The 19,274-nt window shown below is 43.4% G+C and overlaps 1 protein-coding gene across 3 annotated transcripts in view; it reads left to right on the top strand.

Annotated features, from left to right (window-relative positions):
- The window catches only part of LOC140406735 (meiosis regulator and mRNA stability factor 1-like), a 55,259-nt gene that overhangs the window by 20,188 nt on the left and 15,797 nt on the right, over positions 1–19,274 (top strand). For all 3 annotated transcript variants that reach the window (XM_072494685.1, XM_072494683.1, XM_072494684.1), the window contains 12 exons: positions 237–671; positions 4,037–4,197; positions 5,069–5,227; positions 5,480–5,663; positions 7,906–8,084; positions 9,750–9,830; positions 10,581–10,817; positions 11,158–11,283; positions 14,017–14,192; positions 16,696–16,916; positions 18,114–18,256; positions 18,942–19,075. In XM_072494685.1, the coding sequence (XP_072350786.1) occupies positions 237–671; positions 4,037–4,197; positions 5,069–5,227; positions 5,480–5,663; positions 7,906–8,084; positions 9,750–9,830; positions 10,581–10,817; positions 11,158–11,283; positions 14,017–14,192; positions 16,696–16,916; positions 18,114–18,256; positions 18,942–19,075 (2,236 nt within the window). The remainder of the gene's footprint in view (positions 1–236; positions 672–4,036; positions 4,198–5,068; positions 5,228–5,479; positions 5,664–7,905; positions 8,085–9,749; positions 9,831–10,580; positions 10,818–11,157; positions 11,284–14,016; positions 14,193–16,695; positions 16,917–18,113; positions 18,257–18,941; positions 19,076–19,274) is intronic.

Here is a 19,274-nt window from a genome sequence, read left to right as displayed (position 1 = left end):
CCCTTCAGATGGAAATAATTGAATTGGAAGACCCTACAAGTCCTGTCTGTAGGATTTAGTCCTACAGAACCCGTCATTCTGTAGGAATTTGAACCTACAAATTCAATATTTGTATATTAAATGCAAATATGTATTTGCAATTAAAGTGTATTGTATTTTTATTCTTAACTGAAAAAGCACATTTAATTTGTTTTCTTATGTACTCCTGCTGACTCAACTGCTTTCTTGCTTTCCAGCAATGTCACACGCTTCTGTATGCATACAATTTACCACTCAACAGGGACAGCAAGCAAGTAAGCAACAGACTGCGTCGTTTGTCTGATAATTGTGGTGGAAAAGTTTTAAGCATTTCTGGCAGCAGCGCAATCCTTCGCTTTACAAGCCAGGAAAGTGCTGAGCGTGCCCAGAAACGAATGGAAAATGAAGATGTCTTTGGCAATAAGATCCTAGTATCATTTATCCCAAAAAACAAAGATTTTTGTGAGAGCAAAAATAACTGCTTTACCGTTGAAAAAGCCAAATCCCCCAAAAAGGCAAGCAAGCTGACAAAACCCTCACAGCGGAACAAAGGCCTTGATGAGCAGTTGCAGAATGGTAAAAGTTCTACAGTAAAGAATTCACAGACACCACAAGGATCAGCAATTAAAGACAGCAATGTCAGGAGTTTACAGGTAAATTGTTCATTAATGCAGTTCAAGTTAATGGGAGACCAGAGGACAGACAATAAAATATTACTGTGATCAATGTCGGTATAAAATGGACAAAACAGAAAATCCTGGTGAATCTGGTTAGACAAAATTACAAGAGCATCCAAAGCAATTGAAACTATTGGGTGTGATTCGGAGGCTTCTCATGATACACAAATTGGCATTGAAATGGGAGGAGGTTAAAAATTGAGGAATCTGGGCATATTTTGGTGGCGAGTTGTTGATACTTACAGACTTGTAAAGTCCCAGCTTCAATCACCACTTCTTGCTCTTCATTGCAATCAAGTAGCCAGTTGGAAGGCCTAAAAGATGAAAAAAGCCTTGGTTACAGCTGTGTCCCCCCCCCCCCAACTTACAAAGTCTCTCAACCCTCACTGTTAAAATGAATGGCACTTGGGAAAGGCATTGCAGAGCAATCCTAAAGCGTAGTCATCATTGGCAAGGAAGAGGCAGGGCAAAAAAACTGGCAAAGGAAGAATAACACAAGAAAGTGGAATGAAGGCATGCTTGCCTTTATTGGCCAGGGCATGGAGTATAAGAATTGGCAAGTCATGTTGCAGCTGTATAGAACCTTAGTTAGGCCACACTTGGAGTATAGTGTTCAATTCTGGTCGCCACACTACCAGAAGGATGTGGAGGCTTTAGAGAGGGTGCAGAAGAGATTTACTAGAATGTTGCCTGGTATGGAGGGCATTAGCTATGAGGAGCGGTTGAATAAACTCGGTTTGTTCTCACTGGAACAACGGAGGTTGAGGGGCGACCTGATAGAGGTCTACAAAAGTATGAGGGGCATAGACAGTATGGATAGTCAGAGGCTTTTTCCTGGGGTAGAGGGGTCAGTTACTAGGGGGCATAGGTTTAAGGTGCAAGGTTTAGAGGAGATGTACGAAGCAAGCTTTTAAAAAAATTATACACAGAGGGTAGTGGGTGTCTGGAACTCGTTGCCAGACGAGGTGGTGGAAGCAGGGACGATAGTGACATTTAAGGGGCATCCTGATAAATACATGAGTAGGAAGAGACTAGAGGAATACAGAGCCAGGAAGTGTAGAAGATTTGAATTATACATTCCCCCCCCATATATCTCAACCTCTCCCTGACTCCTAACAATTGTGTCCCAACTATTTTGATTGGCTCTCAATAGTTAACCCTATAAACTAGATAATTTAGCCAGTCCCCTTGAAAGGATGCAATTGGCCAAGTACCAATTGCTTTTACTGCATTTTTTCAAAGGAAATACATGTTTAATGAGCCTCTGCCTGTGCAGTGGAATGTTAAAAATAACTATTTGGAGTTGTGTGTCAATGCAACATTCCTCCTTCAAACCAGGCCAACAAAAAAAATTAAATTGGATGTTGCATGATATTGCTGTGTTTAAATGGTGCCATATTTGTCGACATGACTGCACTTCAAAATAATTAATTGTGTGTGATTGATAGGGCACATTAAGTGCAGTTTCTTCATTCATGGCCATCACTTATTGTTTGTCAGACTTTGAAACTTTTCTTCATCCAACTCTTTGGATATTGTGCAAATTGAAAACCTTATTGCGTAGGTGCCATAAAAAGTTTGTCTGATTGTCAATCTAAGCTTCATAGTTTATTGGAGGAGGATTGGAAACAATTTTGTATTGCTGAAAAATGTGATATTGTTGATAATCATGTACATAATATTTTCGAATGTGCATAATACTTGATTGCTGTCTAGTGTCATAGAGTATTAGTTCCATTTTTAAATGTGAGTTGGGATACGATTGGGAGAGAATTCTACATTGGTGTTCACCTAACTGAGGTGGAAGTGAGGGGCCACTGAAATAAGTTTGTTTTGTAAATTGTGAAGAAGGACAAAATTATGCATTTAACATTTTTCAAAGGTAACTTTAAAGTAGATTGTTTTTTTTCTATCACTTTTGTATTGATGACTCAACAGATTTTATTTCTGTAATTAGTAACCAGTTTCTTTCCAAATCGACATGACATAACTGTATCGGTACAAAAAAAGATAGTTTGCAAGAAAGGATAGCATTGTACTGATTTACCTTCTTTCGATCTGGATGTATTTTAAATTCAGGTCAATCAGTCCTTAATCAGACTAAACAATTTCTTAGAAGACAGTTAATGCAGAATGTAACTCCTAAGTAATTGATTGATTAGTTAATAATGTGTTACAGGTGCACTGCCTCACAAGGCATAGAAAAGGAGGCTGACTGGACCACCTAGCCTTCTTTCTTCTCATCCCTGTTGCTAAGCAACTTAGTTCATCTTGTTTGCCTATAGTATGGAAGTTTAAGCTCCAATTTAGAGTCCAGTGTGGTGTTTGAGCAGAATGCTTAACAGTTTAATTTGGAAACTTTTAGTCCTTTGGCAGACCTGTCATTATGCTAAACGTAGCAGGGGTTGCTGTTAAGCAGCTTTTCAGGATGGGAATACTGAGTTTTACCAATGTCTCTACTAGTTTACTAAAGCTTATTAGGTTTCAGTAAATACAGAAATGGAATACTTTTAGCAAGGTATCTTTTGTTATCTCATTCCCAATCACCTCACTCATGTCTTTTTGAAATAATAGTAGATACTTTGTCTTTGGTATCTGTATATCTGACACTGCAGAATTGAGCCAAATAATATAGACAAATGGAAACATCAGTGTTAGATTTCTAAAATGGGCTACAGTTCATCCACAATATTTGTTTCTAAATATATGCATCTGGTGGTCTTGTGAGTTTTCACATGAGTAGCTTAGTGGGGATAGGCCAAGTTTCATGAAAATGGAACAAAATGTATTTTGATTTCTTAAGCTGAGGAGTTATTTCCTGAAATTGTTTACTTGACGGAGAGTGAAGGCAAATGCCCTAGACTTGGCATTAGGAGGTTACTGGGAAAAAGTAGCCATTTGGCTTTGTAGAAGTAGGATGTTGGCAGCAAAAGTGAGTTTAAAAGCTATTGCAACCTTTAATAGATGATAGGTAAACCTTGAAGTTCACGGGGAGATTATCTGACTGTGTTTACTGCTGCAATTTGTAGTAACTGGAAGTTTGGTCAGGAAAACTAAACTTTTGATAAAGCCCAGAGCCCAGCTTTACCAGAACAGAAACAACATGTTATTGGACCAATCCCTTCTCTGTTTACTGCTTACTTGCACTTCCTGGCTCTGAGAACAAAGGTTCCTCCTCCGCCTTATTTAAATTTAACTCCTTGGATTTTGAATGTTAGTTGCAATTTATTTGCAACTCCTAATTAAAGGCTGGCTTTATTCCCTGGTTGATTTAGGTTGTTGAAACCATTTTTTTGCATTAAATTGCATTGATTTAAGCAGTTAATTATTTATTTTGTAAGGAGCTCTGTGGAATGGAATCCAAAACAAAGCAAGGTGTATGTACCCAGAAGATTAAAAAGCAAGGAACAGAATCTCCACCAGTCAGCCATTGCATTTCCATTTACCCCCTGGCCTCTGCCAAAAATTTAGAAAATGGTGATTCGTTCAGTGGAAACATTAAGTGAGTTAATATATTTAACATTTATAAAATGGCGGGCTTTTAATTGATAACATTTTGATGAACTCATTTTTAAGTGTACTTTTTGGAATTATTTAAGCACAACCAAAAAATTGTAATTTCATTATTGAGTTAAGGAATTGACATGTTTGAATTGCTTTGCATAAATTCATTTAAGTGGCATTGTTCAAGGACTAGTTTGCCTGTTATTTTGTCAATTTAATTTTTATCTCAATGCTGGAAATTCATAGGTAATTTTATATTTGAAGGGAAATCAATATTTTGAGCACAATATTAATTGGAAACAAATTCTTGATTAAATACCACACTTTGCCTGTTCAAGTAAGCGCAATCTAGGATGCCACAAACTGTTATTGGTGGTACAATATTAATTTACAACCCGGGAGTGTGAAGTACTACAGGAATAATAAATGCAATGGATGAAGTGCTATTATTTGTCTATCCAAATGTGAATCCGAGAAACCGACGACAGTATGTTGGGTGGGATAGCAGTTAGTATCAACAATTTACCCAAACAAAGTGACTAACCCTAATTGCATCTGAGAGTGAGCAAGTAGTGATGACTAGTTTAGTTGTATCTAAATGTTAACTTAATTGCCTGTGAATTTAGTCAGTCGGAAGTCCTGGTTACAGGATACTTATTGAGCAAATCTGTCAAAATAGGAAAGTTCTTTATGCCAAATATTTCTGGAGAACTTGCTGTTTCCTAATGCCACTCTTTGTATGGAAAATTAATTAAACGGAAAGACACTTCTGATGTTAAACGTGCTCGGCTATAACAGACATATTTCAAGTAATATTTAGAGGAAGTAAACTGAACAAACTGCTTAAAATCTACATTTTTCTTTAATAGGAGAGAAACCCCAACATCCAGAAGTTCCCTGGAATCTCCTATAGATAAGATTGAGAAGAAAGTTGACTTCCACGTCAGTTCTCCTTCTGCTTTTTCTAAGCTGCCAGTTTCAAGACATAACACCCCTCCTATTCCAGGCCATGGTATCTGGTCTGCAAGGTAGCTTACTTTATGTAACTTCTATTTCCTTTTTTTTTTAAAGAACGCATACGTCATCAAAAGAGTTAGTTTCAGACAAACCTTTAAAACCACCATTGGTAGAGAACAGGAAATCTGAGCTTGCTGAGTTGTATTGTAATAGGAGCTTGAGAGTGCAAATTCAGTAATGGGAACTTTGGCTGCATGAGCACTGCTTTGATAGATAATTCTGGTAAAGGTTCAATGTATACATTGTTTGACACTTTATCCTAGGAGTCTATCCCCAAGCCTTTCAAACGGATCCCCTTCTATCAATGCAAATCAACCTCATTATTCTGACTCTCGGACTGGCCCATTTGCAAATGGAGCAGACATACAGGTCAACAACTTGGATTACAGGATGTCCAGAAAGGAACTACAGCAAACATTGCTTGACATTTTCTTCAGACATGGCAAGGTAAACTCGCTGAATGCTCAAAGAGTAAGGTTTCAGGCTGAACATTGTTTTTTGGCTGCACTCCAGTACAGTGAAATTACAGAGCTCTAAATTTCAAGGCCAGTAGTAGCTGTGAAGTTGTAACCTGCTATTTTATTTGTTATAATGTCCTGTATTTAGAGGCAGATTTATTTCTGAAATAATTGTATTTGATTAGACATTGATTGGGAATGTACTTTTCTAACTAAACCCCAGAGTGTTCAGATGGGCATAGAGGGATATGGTCCCCGGGAGGGTAGGGGATTTTAGTTCAGGCGGGCAGCATGGTCGGTGCAGGCTTGGAGGGCCAAAGGGCTTGTTCCTGTGCTGTAATTTTCTTTGTTCTTTGCATTGAGTATGGTAACATTAATTGCAGATTTGTACCATTTTAACTGTTTTGTGCTGCTGTTAGAAAATGTGAGAGTGACCATAAACTCAATTTCAAGTTTTAAAGTTTGCATAGGGCTGGTTTAGCACACTGGGCTAAATCGCTGGCTTTGAAAGCAGACCAGGGCAGGCCAGCAGCACGGTTCAATTCCCGTACCAGCCTCCCCGAACAGGCGCTGGAATGTGGCGACTAGGGACTTTTTCACGGTAACTTCATTTGAAGCCTACTGTGACAAGCGATTTTCATATCATTCATTTTCATTTCATTTTATGATTGTGCTTAATTCTTTCATCTCTTGCCCAATGCTTATTAAAATGTCCATGTTTTAATGTCTGCCTCCATACTGTGAATGTAATGACTTGCATTTTTCAGGTCCTTATGGATTCTCTCTTCCCTGTTCGAAAAGTTATTTGTGTCGTGGCATCTTGTAATTACTTAGCTACAGGGCGGCACGGTGGTGCAGTGGTTAGCACTGAGGACCCGGGTTCAATCCCGGCCCCGTGTGGCGTTTCCACATTCTCCCTGTGTCTGCGTGGGTCTCGGCCCCACAACCCAAAGATGTGCGGTGTAGGTGTATTGGCTACACTTAATTCCCCCTTAATTGGAAAAATGTTAATAAAATAAAAAGTAATTACTTCGCCACAAATTATGTTGCCATTATTCAGGTTCAGGTTTTGAATGTGATTCTGTTTTTAGTCTTATTCAAAAATTAACCCAAAACATTCTGTGAAGCTGATAGTCTGAGTAGCAATCATTTTTGCAACCTGTCAAATTAAAGATTAGCTATACTTGCAATGATGTTTGTTGTCCTCTCCCTGGGGACAGGAGGAGTGTTCAGTGAGAGGAGCCAAGATGTAAATCGTCATTTGTACCGTAGCTTATATGCTTCTTAACGATCACTAACTTTACGCTAAGATGCAGTGTCAGAATAAAAGGGATCTGTTTACCTAAGTTGATTCTGTAATCTGGTGTTTCCCAGGACCTTTGCTTCAGCATATGTTTTCCCATCCATTTATGAATTTAATTCTGTTTTAATTGATCTGCTTCATCTGAACAAGTTAACCAGGCAAGCTTTTTTTGGGGGGGAAGTGAGGGCAAACAATTTGGATCTAGAGCACGCTTTCTTCCCAGGTTGCTGATCATGTACTGTTGAGTGGGAGCAATTGCTGGGCTGAGGACTAAAACCGTGACTTTCTTTCCTGTGCTACCACACTGGCTACATTAGCTTGGCACATAAATGTAAGCCCCGCATGGTCTACATGACTCAGGACCACACCAGGTTAATTTGACATTGAGCCATGAATGGAATAGGTGTGACCTATTTCTTGGAGTTTCTATAAGTTTCATTAATGGACTGCAGTTAGATGTATGTTCTCATTATTAGTACATATAAGTTCATATAATTTACAGTGCAGAAGGAGGCCATTCGGCCCATCAAGTCTGTACCGGCTCTTGGAAAGAGCACCCTACCCAAGCCCACACCACCCTACCCCCATAACCCAGTAACCCCATTCAACCTACACTCAGGGCAATTTTTGCACAATAAGGGCAATTTAGCATGGCCAATCCACCTAACCTGCACATCTTTAGACTGTGGGAGGAAACCGGAGCACCCGGAGGAAACCCACGCACACACTGGGAGAACGTGCAGACTCCGCATAGACTGTGACCCAGCTGGGAATCTAACCTGGGACCCTGGAGCTGTGAAGCAATTGCGCTAACCACTATGCTACCGTGCATCTCTGGCACGGCTAATTTAAAACATCAAAACTTAATAATTACCTGAAAATGAGCCATAACAGGAATCTTTGTTTGTCCCAACCCCTGGATATGTAGGTAAAAAATGTGGAACTAAGTCCTCATACTGATTATCAGCTGAAGGCAACAGTTCAGATGGGGAACCTCCAGGAAGCGATCTCGGCTGTCAATAGTTTGCACAGGTACAAAATAGGAAGCAAGCGAGTCCAAGTATCATTGGCTACTGGAAGCATCAATAAACCTCTGGCTTTACTTGGGTAAGATTTGTTTCTGTTTCTTACCTACCACATGTTTAAAGTTTTCGGGTTCCATGATCTTTATCAACTATATTTACCAAACTGACTATTTTGGGGGGGTGTGAAGGAAGCGATAGTGTACGCTATATTTTAAATAAAGATTTTTTATAAATGTATTTAAACTTTTTTTAAACCTTCCAAGTTTCTCGTGGTTAGAGGAAAACTAACAGCATGATGCAACTAAATGTGAAGAAAGTCTCATTGCGAGCGCGCTTAGCTGTGTGTTTCCTTGTGCTCGCTGGGCCGAAAAACGCATGGTTATAAACTGCCCGCGTTTGATAAGATACATCAATGGAGAATGTGCCGACAAGGCTGCACATAGCCCGTTTTGTGCGCCACTCACCGGCATGTGTAGCCGTCAGTGTAGCAGTCCGATATCAGAGGACAACCCCCCCGCCCCCGGCATACTATAGAAACGTCCGCAGGGCACCTCTGGCCCGATCGTCTGAGCACTCTGCAAACTTAGCACAGTGCCTTCAGTACCTTCTTCCAGATCATTAATGTATATTGTAAAAAGTTGTGGTCCCAACACAGACCTTTGAGGCACACCACTAGTCACCGGCTGCTATCTTGAAAAAGATCCTTTTTATCCCCATTCTTTGCCTTCTGCCAGTCAGCCAATCCTCTATCCATCCCATGAACTTACCCTGAACACCATGAGCTTGTAACTTATTTAACAGTTAAGAATTGAACCCGCGCTGCTGCCTTGTTCTGCATTACAAGTCAGCTGTTTAGCCCACTGTGCTAAACCAACTCCTAATTAATTAAAAAGTGTGCTTGAGACTTCGTCATGGCCACACCTGCAAGCTTGGGTGTTTTTCATACCAATGCTGACCTGATCTAACCTAACACAATAAAGTGTTGTAATAGATTACAATGGAAAATCCACCTTTTATAGATAAGCAAAGAAAAAACATTTCTGAGGAGAAACATCTGTTTGAATGGAGTACTGATAAAAGCTCCAGTAATCTGTCCTCGAAATTCTGGGTGCGAATAGTGGGGTTTGACACTGAGAATGACCCCGCTATCAAACGGGACCTTTTTTTTGCCCTCTGCAGTGAACACCCCGCCGAGGCCGCTCTTGCCTCACTTCCTGCACTGACCAGCTCAGCTCGTTAGCGCAGGAAGAGATCGGGGCTCCATTTTTAAATACTGCGCCAATATCTCAACCGTTTATGTTTTGGACCAGTCCTAAGCACGTCATGGCGAGGTCTCCCGGGCGTGGGTGTTCCCTGGGCCTCAAGAGAATTCGGCAGCCACATTTGAATGAGCCTAATGTCCCACTTAAATGTGTAAATCTGGATCTCGCCCAGCGAGGGAGAGGATCTCGCCCAGTGAGGGAGAGATCCAGATCGCAATGCTCCGAGCGTCGTACATCTCGCGAGAGCTTAAAAGGCCTCACCATATCACCCGAGTCGGGTGCGATGAGGAGGTTTGATCGCGCCCAAGCTGTTTTGTTCATGAAAATAGTTTCAGAAATTAAAGTGCTCCCTTCACCTGTTTTTGGATTGTTGTCATTAGCTGAGTAGTCAAAAATAAATCTTACAAAACTACTTGGCAATAATGGCTTGTGTATTATCCAGAAATGTCGTGAATATCTTACTCTGATTTTATTTTTGATTACAGCACTGAAGCCATGTCCATTCTTCAGGATTCCCCAGCATGTTGCTTGCCACTGTTCAAATTGACAGAGATTTATGAGAAAAGGTAGATTGTAGTTCTGTGAACTTTGCACTTATTGCCACAGAATAGTTGGTAAACTATGTGATTGATGTGAGAAGCGTATGAGGGAAAGGGGAGTAAATTTAGCAGTGGAGACTTGCTTTGTCCACCCACTGATTTAGGAGACAGGTACCCCTTCTCCCTTTTGGACTGTCTTCTATAGTGTAAAAGAGTTGATTTATTTTTGCATGGAAATTAACTAATGCATTTTTTTTCAACGTGACTATTTTATCAGTTCCATTATTGGCAGATTTACACACTAAATTTGCAAGCTGCTGTCTTTCACACAAGAATGTTCGTACCTCTTCAGTTCTGTAGTAATAGATATTAATACTGATATGCAGTTTTTAAATGCAATTATTCTGAAGTAGGGAATTGGTGCTGTATGACGATTCATATTTGGTTGAGGGGGGTTGGGGGATAAGAACTACCTGAGAGAGAGGGCACGTGGAGAGAGAGCTGCTGAGATGGGTCGCAAAAAAAGGAGGGGCGGGGGGGAGAGAAGGAAAAGAGAACCCTTTGTTGAGATATGAAATATATTATTCTGTTTGGCAAAATGGAAAGTTTATTACTGTTACTGGTTTACTTGTCAAATTATTTTGCTCAATTCCATATTTATATTCCAATTTCTGAGCACATTTGTATTTTATACATAATATTTGGTATAACAAACTGGTTAACACATTTCAGAAAATTCTATATCTCTTTAAGTAACTTTAATCTACCTCCCTCCAGATTTGGACACAAATTGATTGTGTCTGATTTATATAAATTAACGGACACAGTGGCTATTCGCGACCAAGTAAATGGAAGAATGGTTTGTCTCCTGCCCAGCAGTCAGGCTCGGCAGAGCCCATTGGGTTCCGTATTATCATATGATGGTTCGTCATCCAATTGCAGCCCAGTGATATTTGAAGAACTGGAATACCATGAACCAATCTGCAAACAGCACTGCTCCAATAATAGCTATAGGTAGGAATCATGTTTCCTTTCATAGCTGTCTATATTTCAGCAACAGCTCTTCAGGTATATTAAACAGTTGAGAATGAGCATCATGATTGCTTTTGCTGCCTCCTTTAATAATTGTCTGTTATATGCCACACTATTTCAGAGAGTAATAGAGATGTACAATATGAGAGCAAATGTTTCAGTAATTGTTTCGTACAAGCCCAGTGAGACTTCACTTTTGCACGTCCCAAAGCCACTTAATCGTTTTAGCAGTATTTTGTTATGTTAAATCAATGACAACCTTTGAATTAGATGAATGTAGAAAGTTCATGCCTGAGAACAACATTGGGTTGTTTTTTTTCAGTTGCAGTGAAAATGAATTTGATCCGGATTCTTACAAAATGCCATTCATAATATTGTCCCTGAAAACATTTGCACCACAGGTACATAGCCTGTTACATATCCATGAGGGTACTGTGCCCCTCCTTAGGTGAGTACTTGTTTCCCTATTATTTGCATGATGCAATTCATTGGTGGATCGGGGAGAAAATTGAAAAATGTTTCCAAAACTGTCATCCCCACCTGGTGATGTATATAAACTCTTCAGAACTCCTGTATTCTCATTGCTTCACTTTGTTGGGTCAATGTGCAAACCTACTTTATGCTGGCTTTACTTCTCTGCTTGCCCTCTCTCTTAGGTGGTTCTTATTTCACTCCCCCCTCCACAGTCCCTCTCTCTCTCCTGCTGAGATCCTGGGACAGTATCTCCCAATTGACAGCTGCAGCACCTGAGGGACTTTAGTTGATACTGGAATATTGCAATATGTAGATATTATAGTACCAGGTGTCCTCGTACATGCTCACACAAGATAGTATACAGATACAGCAAGTGATTAGGAAGGCGATTTGGGTGGCACGGTAGTACAGTGGTTAGCACTGAGGCTTCACAGCAGCAGGGTCCCAGGTTCGATTCCCTGCTGGGTCACTGTCTATGCGGAGTCTGCACATTCTCTCCGTGTCTGCGTGGGTTTCCTCCGGGTGCTTTGGTTTCCTCCCACAGTCCACAGATGTGCAGGTTAGGTGGATTGGCCATGCTAAATTATTCTTTAGTATTCAAAGGCTAGGTAGTGTAACAGGATCTGCCGGGTGCAGTTCTAGTGAACCAGTTAGCGGGACAGCCAGGTCTGCTCTCACCCAGCGGGACAGCCAGATCCATTCGCACCCAGCGGGACAGCCAGATCCACTCGCGCCCAGCGGGACAGCCAGATCCACTCGCGCCCAGCGGGACAGCCAGATCCACTCGCGCCCAGCGGGACAGCCAGATCCACTCGCGCCCAGCGGGACAGCCAGATCCACTCGCGCCCAGCGGGACAGCCAGATCCACTCGCGCCCAGCGGGACAGCCAGATCCACTCGCGCCCAGCGGGACAGCCAGATCCACTCGCGCCCAGCGGGACAGCCAGATCCACTCGCGCCCAGCGGGACAGCCAGATCCACTCGCGCCCAGCGGGACAGCCAGGTCCACTCGCGCCCAGCGGGACAGCCAGATCCACTCGCGCCCAGCGGGACAGCCAGATCCACTCGCGCCCAGCGGGACAGCCAGATCCACTCGCGCCCAGCGGGACAGCCAGATCCACTCGCGCCCAGCGGGACAGCCAGATCCACTCGCGCCCAGCGGGACAGCCAGATCCACTCGCGCCCAGCGGGACAGCCAGATCCACTCGCGCCCAGCGGGACAGCCAGATCCACTCGCGCCCAGCGGGACAGCCAGATCCACTCGCGCCCAGCGGGACAGCCAGGTCCACTCGCGCCCAGCGGGACAGCCAGGTCCACTCGCGCCCAGCGGGACAGCCAGGTCCCCTCGCGCCCAGCGCGACAGCCAGGTCCCAGCGCGACAGCCAGGTCCCCTCGCGCCCAGCGCGACAGCCAGGTCCCCTCGCGCCCAGCGCGACAGCCAGATCCCCTCGCGCCCAGCGCGACAGCCAGATCCCCTCGCGCCCAGCGCGACAGCCAGATCCCCTCGCGCCCAGCGCGACAGCCAGATCCCCTCGCGCCCAGCGCGACAGCCAGATCCCCTCGCGCCCAGCGCGACAGCCAGATCCCCTCGCGCCCAGCGCGACAGCCAGGTCCCCTCGCGCCCAGCGCGACAGCCAGGTCCCCTCGCGCCCAGCGCGACAGCCAGGTCCCCTCGCGCCCAGCGCGACAGCCAGGTCCCCTCGCGCCCAGCGCGACAGCCAGGTCCCCTCGCGCCCAGCGCGACAGCCAGGTCCCCTCGCGCCCAGCGCGACAGCCAGGTCCCCTCGCGCCCAGCGCGACAGCCAGGTCCCCTCGCGCCCAGCGCGACAGCCAGGTCCCCTCGCGCCCAGCGCGACAGCCAGGTCCCCTCGCGCCCAGCGCGACAGCCAGGTCCCCTCGCGCCCAGCGCGACAGCCAGGTCCCCTCGCGCCCAGCGCGACAGCCAGGTCCCCTCGCGCCCAGCGCGACAGCCAGGTCCCCTCGCGCCCAGCGCGACAGCCAGATCCCCTCGCGCCCAGCGCGACAGCCAGATCCCCTCGCGCCCAGCGCGGCAGCCAGATCCCCTCGCGCCCAGCGCGGCAGCCAGATCCCCTCGCGCCCAGCGCGGCAGCCAGATCCCCTCGCGCCCAGCGCGGCAGCCAGATCCCCTCGCGCCCAGCGCGGCAGCCAGATCCCCTCGCGCCCAGCGCGGCAGCCAGATCCCCTCGCGCCCAGCGCGGCAGCCAGATCCCCTCGCGCCCAGCGCGGCAGCCAGATCCCCTCGCGCCCAGCGCGGCAGCCAGATCCCCTCGCGCCCAGCGCGGCAGCCAGATCCCCTCGCGCCCAGCGCGGCAGCCAGATCCCCTCGCGCCCAGCGCGGCAGCCAGATTTTTCCGCCTGCTCCCATACTCTGCATTAAAAAGGGAAACTTCTGCCCCTAATATATCTCTTCACTTGGTGGTTTTGTGGTTGGTCGCATCACTGACACCCCAGCTCAGTTACAGAATGAACTGCTCACTAGGGATAGCGAGTTGAATTGAAAATATCTGAGCCCGTGCTTTGAGCATACGTAATTTCAGTATTCACATAAACTTTCTAAGCCTCCTTGCTCTGTATAAGTGTGCAGGGTTTTATTTGTTCAGTTAATGTGTTGATTTATTTTGATTCAAGCTTTATTACTATATATAAATACTATTTAATTTGACTTAATTTTGATTTATTTTCTTTAGCTTTCTGGACTGCTATGCTGCAGAGTTTACCATTCTGCGGACAGTGGAAGAGGGGGAGGGCGGTGTTCCTTTGGAGCACCTCATTACCTGTGTCCCTGGTGTTAACATTGTTACTACGCAGGATGGCATTAAAGTTGTAAAATGGGTGCAGAACAAGCCGCCACCTCCTAATGCAGGTAAGCTGATACTAGTTCACCATTTAAAGTAAGCAAAGGAAATGCATACATTAATCTGTAAGATATATAGTCATAGAGTTTTACAGCATGGAAAGAGGCCCTTCGGCCCATTACTTCCATGCTGACCACCAAGCACCTAACTATTCTTATCACGTTTTCCAGCATTTGGTCCCTAGCCATGTATGCAATGGCATTTCAAGTGCTCATCTAAATACTAAAAAGTTGAGGGATCCCGCCTCTACCACCTTTCAGGCAGTGAGTTCCACATTCCAACCACCCTCTACCTAAGAAAGGTTTTCCTACATCTCCTCTAAACCTCCTACCCATTATCTTAAATCTATGCCCCCCTGATTATTGACCCCTCCACTAAGGGAACAAGTACCTTGCTATCCACCCTATGTCCTCAATTAGGTCTCCCCTCAGCCTTCTCTGCTTCAGCCTCTTGAAAGCTGAAGCAGTCTAGCCCAAGCAGCATTCTGAATCTCCTCTACACCCTCTCCAGTGCAATCACTTTCTATGGTGTGACCAGAACTGTACACAGTATTCCAGCTGGGGCCGAACCAGTGTTTTGTACAGCTCCAGTATAACCTCCCTGCTCTTGTATTCAAGTTAATAAAGGCAAGAATTCCATAGGCTGCCTTAAACCACATTATCTACTTGTCTTGCTGTCTTCAGAGAGCAAACATAATTGCTATGGTTATTTTAAAAAAAAAAAATTCAGACCCAATTTATTTTTCCCCAATTAAGGGGAAATTTAGCGTGGCCAATTCACCTACCCTGCACATCTTTGGGTTGTGGTGGTGAGACCCAGAAGACACTGGGAGAATGTGCAAACTCCACACAGACAGTGAGCCAGGGTCGAACCCAGGTTCTCAACGCTGTGAGGCAGCAGTGCTAACCACTGCGCATCATGCCGCCCCCACTGCTTTGGTTATTCTGATTTTATTCTGTGAATGTTTCCACCACCTGTGCATCTGTACTAATTTTATAATTTTCTTTATATAAAGTTTTCATCTTAAATCTTTGAACTAGTCTTCTGCTGTGGAATTGCCTCAAGTCAAAACCAAGAATAGAGTTAGGGCATGGTGGATAGTTGGTCCAAGATGGATATAATTCACTCCCATCTTAGCCATGCATTTATCATAATATTTCTAATATAGGTTTTTAAGTCTCCCCTTTGTAACAAACTGGCAGAGATGCTGCATTGTAATTGCACCGACTGCCATTGTGGCACTGTATGATCCCATGACACAGCGGCATAACGTTTCATTTATGGATGTGGATATAGGAACTTTAATGAAAAATAAACACAAATGAAAGGCATTTAATTGATGGATAATTAGTTAGCTGACATAGAATTGAATCAATAAAGTAATGGCTATTTTTTTAAGAAGACTGGCAGCATTTGACAAACCAACATGTCAACATTATTTTTAGAAGAGGGTTTTGTGAGAAAGTGGCGAAGAGAGCAATGGTGCTTGTCTATGTATGGATGTACTTTGATCGATTGTGAACAATTACGAGTATCACACTCCCCCTCATTTGGGCATTACACTGGATTGCTATGTCCAATTTTCCCTTTTTCCTGAATTCTAACATCCTCTAAAGGGTGAAACCTGAACAATTAAATGGCTGTGATTTTGAATTCCGTATCCTGCATTAGAAAGCAGCAAACAATGCTATAAAAGCCGCCATGCTGAAGGTGTACAGCAACTTTGGCCTAGTTGAGCATTTAAAAATGTTTCACTAATTCTAGTTACCGATAAATTGCCTGTGCATGAAAATGGTTCAGCAAAATGCTATAAAATTCTATCCCAAGGTTAGAGAGACTTGAGTTACGTGGAGATAGAGAAAGATTCTGCGCCATTTAAAGACATTGGAGAGGGCCTTATAGAGGCAAGTAAGATTAAAATCTGGCACAGCCACTTTGAAGGCACAATTGGAAGGCACGTTTGTTACTGCTAGGGTGAACCATGAAGACGATAACCCAATACATTCAAAGTGTGGTTAAATGCTGTGACAGAATATGCATTTGAAATTGGCTGGATCATGACCTCATTTCAGGAATTTAAGGTATTAGGGTATCTCCGTTTGTTATGGTGCTTTTGCGTTACTACAGAATTTATTCGCCGTTTTAAATTGGATTTCAAGCATAAGCTGTATCAACTAGTTCAAGCTCCCATCATTTGAAGGGGTGCAGTCGAATCTTTTTAAGTTGTCAAAAAATTTAACCCCCACTTGCAATGAAAAAATTCCATATAATTTGCCAAGCACCTTGCATAGAAAATATATTTGTTTGTTAACCTTGATTACAAGATGCTGCTACTAGTTTTCATAATGAAAACTGAGCGGACTCTGGTAAAGTTTGGGGTTTTTAACTCTGCTATTGAGCTATTACTGTGGAACAAGTTCATCAGAACTAATGATTTTGATTACCGTACTTTTTCCTATTCTCACATCTGACTTGCTGAATCCAGTGAACACTCTGTATTCTGTTCTATAGATCCCTGGTTGCTGCGCTGTAAGAGTCCGGTAGGAAATCCTCAGCTTATTCAGTTTAGTAGAGAAGTAATCGATCTCCTAAAGAACCAGACTCACTGTCACATATGTCAGCATAAATTCATCCCAACCTACCATCATCATTTTGGGAAGCAGTGCAGAGTTTCAGACTATGGCTATTCCAAACTAGTGGAGTTGCTGGAAGCAGTGCCTCATGTTTTGCAGGTGAGATTTGTGTCACAGAAATTAGTTTTAATCGTAAACCACTGTCCGAGGCTCTTTCTACCAGTCGGCAGAGTTTTGAAAATGCTTACTAGATTGTTTTAATGAATGCAGTGATTTTTTAAAAAACGCTAAATGTGTATTACTAGTTGCTGTAATCCACATTTTCAGTGAGTTTGAGTTTAAGACGTGGAGGCAAAAGTTGCACTTTTTGTAGTCTGAGCTTTTAAATCTCACTTGGAAGGTTCAAAATAAATATGAAATGATATATTTTGAACAATTTTAGAAGGTTCTTATGATTGAAAGAGGAGCTAATTGGTCCTGAAACTACTATTGGAATGATAGGGAATTGAATTTCCATCTATAAAGTTTTGTGTTCCTATCTATTATGTCTTGTGGATGCCTGCCCTTCCTGTTCACATTTGCCCTTACTTCCTGTGTTACAATCTTAGAATTGTAAGGCCTTTGTCCATCACTACCTGCCCTGTAATGTTGGTTGGCCTCTTCTATGTCACTGCTACCGTCTTTTTTGATGGTGCACTTATCTCATTCTCGGCCTCTGACAACTTCTTCAATGCAGCTGGCTGTAATGGCATTGCTTGGCCTTGATTTCTGATATCCGTGAAGGTGCATGTGCTTTTTTAATGATCTTTATTGGTGTCTCAAGTAGGCATACATTAGCACGGCAATGAAGTTACTGTGAAAAGCCCCTAGTCGCCACACTCCGGCGCCTGTTCGGGTACACAGAGGGAGAATTCAGAATGTCCAGTTCACCTAACAGCACGTCTTTCGGGACTTGTGGGAGGAAACCGGAGCACCCGGAGGAAACCCACGCAGACACAGGGAGAACGTGCAGACTCTGCACAGGCAGTGACTCGAGCCGGGAATGGAACCCAGAACCCGGGCGCTGTGAAACAACAGTGCTAACCACTGTGCTGCCGCCCTTTGTAGTCTCCCAAGTCCACAAACAATCTAACTAAACCGAAAAGGGATTGCAATGTGATATCATGGAGAAAAAATTATAATTGAGCTAAATGTTGTTCGTTAATTGAATAAACAAAATGTATTGAAAAGCTGCGGATATTCCTGGAAATGTTCTGACCGTAACTTGTTAATGTAAGTCACGCATGTTTTTGGGTGTGCCCTTCGAGATACTAACCATTGCAGTCTGAATCACTTTCGCTGTATGATTTATTATAGATCCTTGGCTTGGGCGCTAAACGTCTACTTACCTTGACTCATCGAGCACAAGTAAAGCGCTTTACCCAAGATCTACTTAAACTTCTCAAATCCCAAGCCAGTAAACAGGTTTTCATAAAAGAATTTGGACAAGCATATCATTGGTAAGTGTGATCTTAAAATTCTGCAATTCAGTTTAGTTATTTAAATTTCAGTTATTTTCATGTGATTCATTTTAATGAGGAATGGAATGTTTCCATCTTGGCACCTTAACATAAACATCTAACTGTCTGTCTCAGCCTAACCAGATCATCTTCAGCACGGTGGTGAATTATATCCTTTTGTTACATTTTCTTGTTCTGGTATGTGTCACATCTGGACAGTTTAGTATTCTGAATCCTTCCTTATTTTCATCTGAATGGAAATCACTTTTCCCCCCAAAAAAGTTTGTCACTAAATGACTGCTAACAGGTTTCGGCCCTTTCTTTCCTAATTAATCATACCTAATTAATTATCTTTCATGTTGTTGACTCTTGCTCTTGTGCCTTTGTGTATGAAGGATGGAGAGTTGATCAGTGAACCTAGACCTGTTAGATAGGTTGTTCCTCGGGGTGGGCATCATGGTCTCCATTTACAAAGGATGTGCAAGAGAAGGCCTTCTGGCCCCGCGTGATACTGAAGCATCAGCCTGTAGCAATTCAGTCGAGCATCCATGTGTGTTGTGTGACACTTCAAATGACTTGTGTAGCAGTTGGTAACCCTGAACAGAATCAAATAACGGTGAGATAAAGATTGTACTGTGGGGAAGACTATATTGGATTAAATTTTCTACGTCTTGATTTCTGCTAGGTGTTTTTCGAAGGACTGGAATGTCACAGACTATGGTGTGTGTGAACTGGCTGATCTTCTTTCAGAAATGTCAGATGCTACAATTTGCGTATCGCAACAAGATGATGACACTGTGATTTCTATCCCAAAGCGAGGTGCTGATTTTTTTTTTTTTTTACTGGTCTATGTTGTCATAAGAATTATGTTTGGCATATTTAATTTAAATAAAAATGAGTTCCTGTTAAACCAGGTACTCCACCAATATTGTATGTAAGTCTCTGTCCACTTTAATTCCGCCTCCTGAGATTTACTTTGCTGACACAGGCTGGGGAGGACTTCATGCTGTTCACGTGA

The sequence above is a fragment of the Scyliorhinus torazame genome, unplaced genomic scaffold (genome assembly GCF_047496885.1).
Source record: "Scyliorhinus torazame isolate Kashiwa2021f unplaced genomic scaffold, sScyTor2.1 scaffold_825, whole genome shotgun sequence".
Taxonomy (NCBI): domain Eukaryota; kingdom Metazoa; phylum Chordata; class Chondrichthyes; order Carcharhiniformes; family Scyliorhinidae; genus Scyliorhinus; species Scyliorhinus torazame.
The sequence above is the reverse complement of the archived record's forward strand: the minus strand, read 5'-3'. Positions and strand labels throughout refer to the sequence as shown.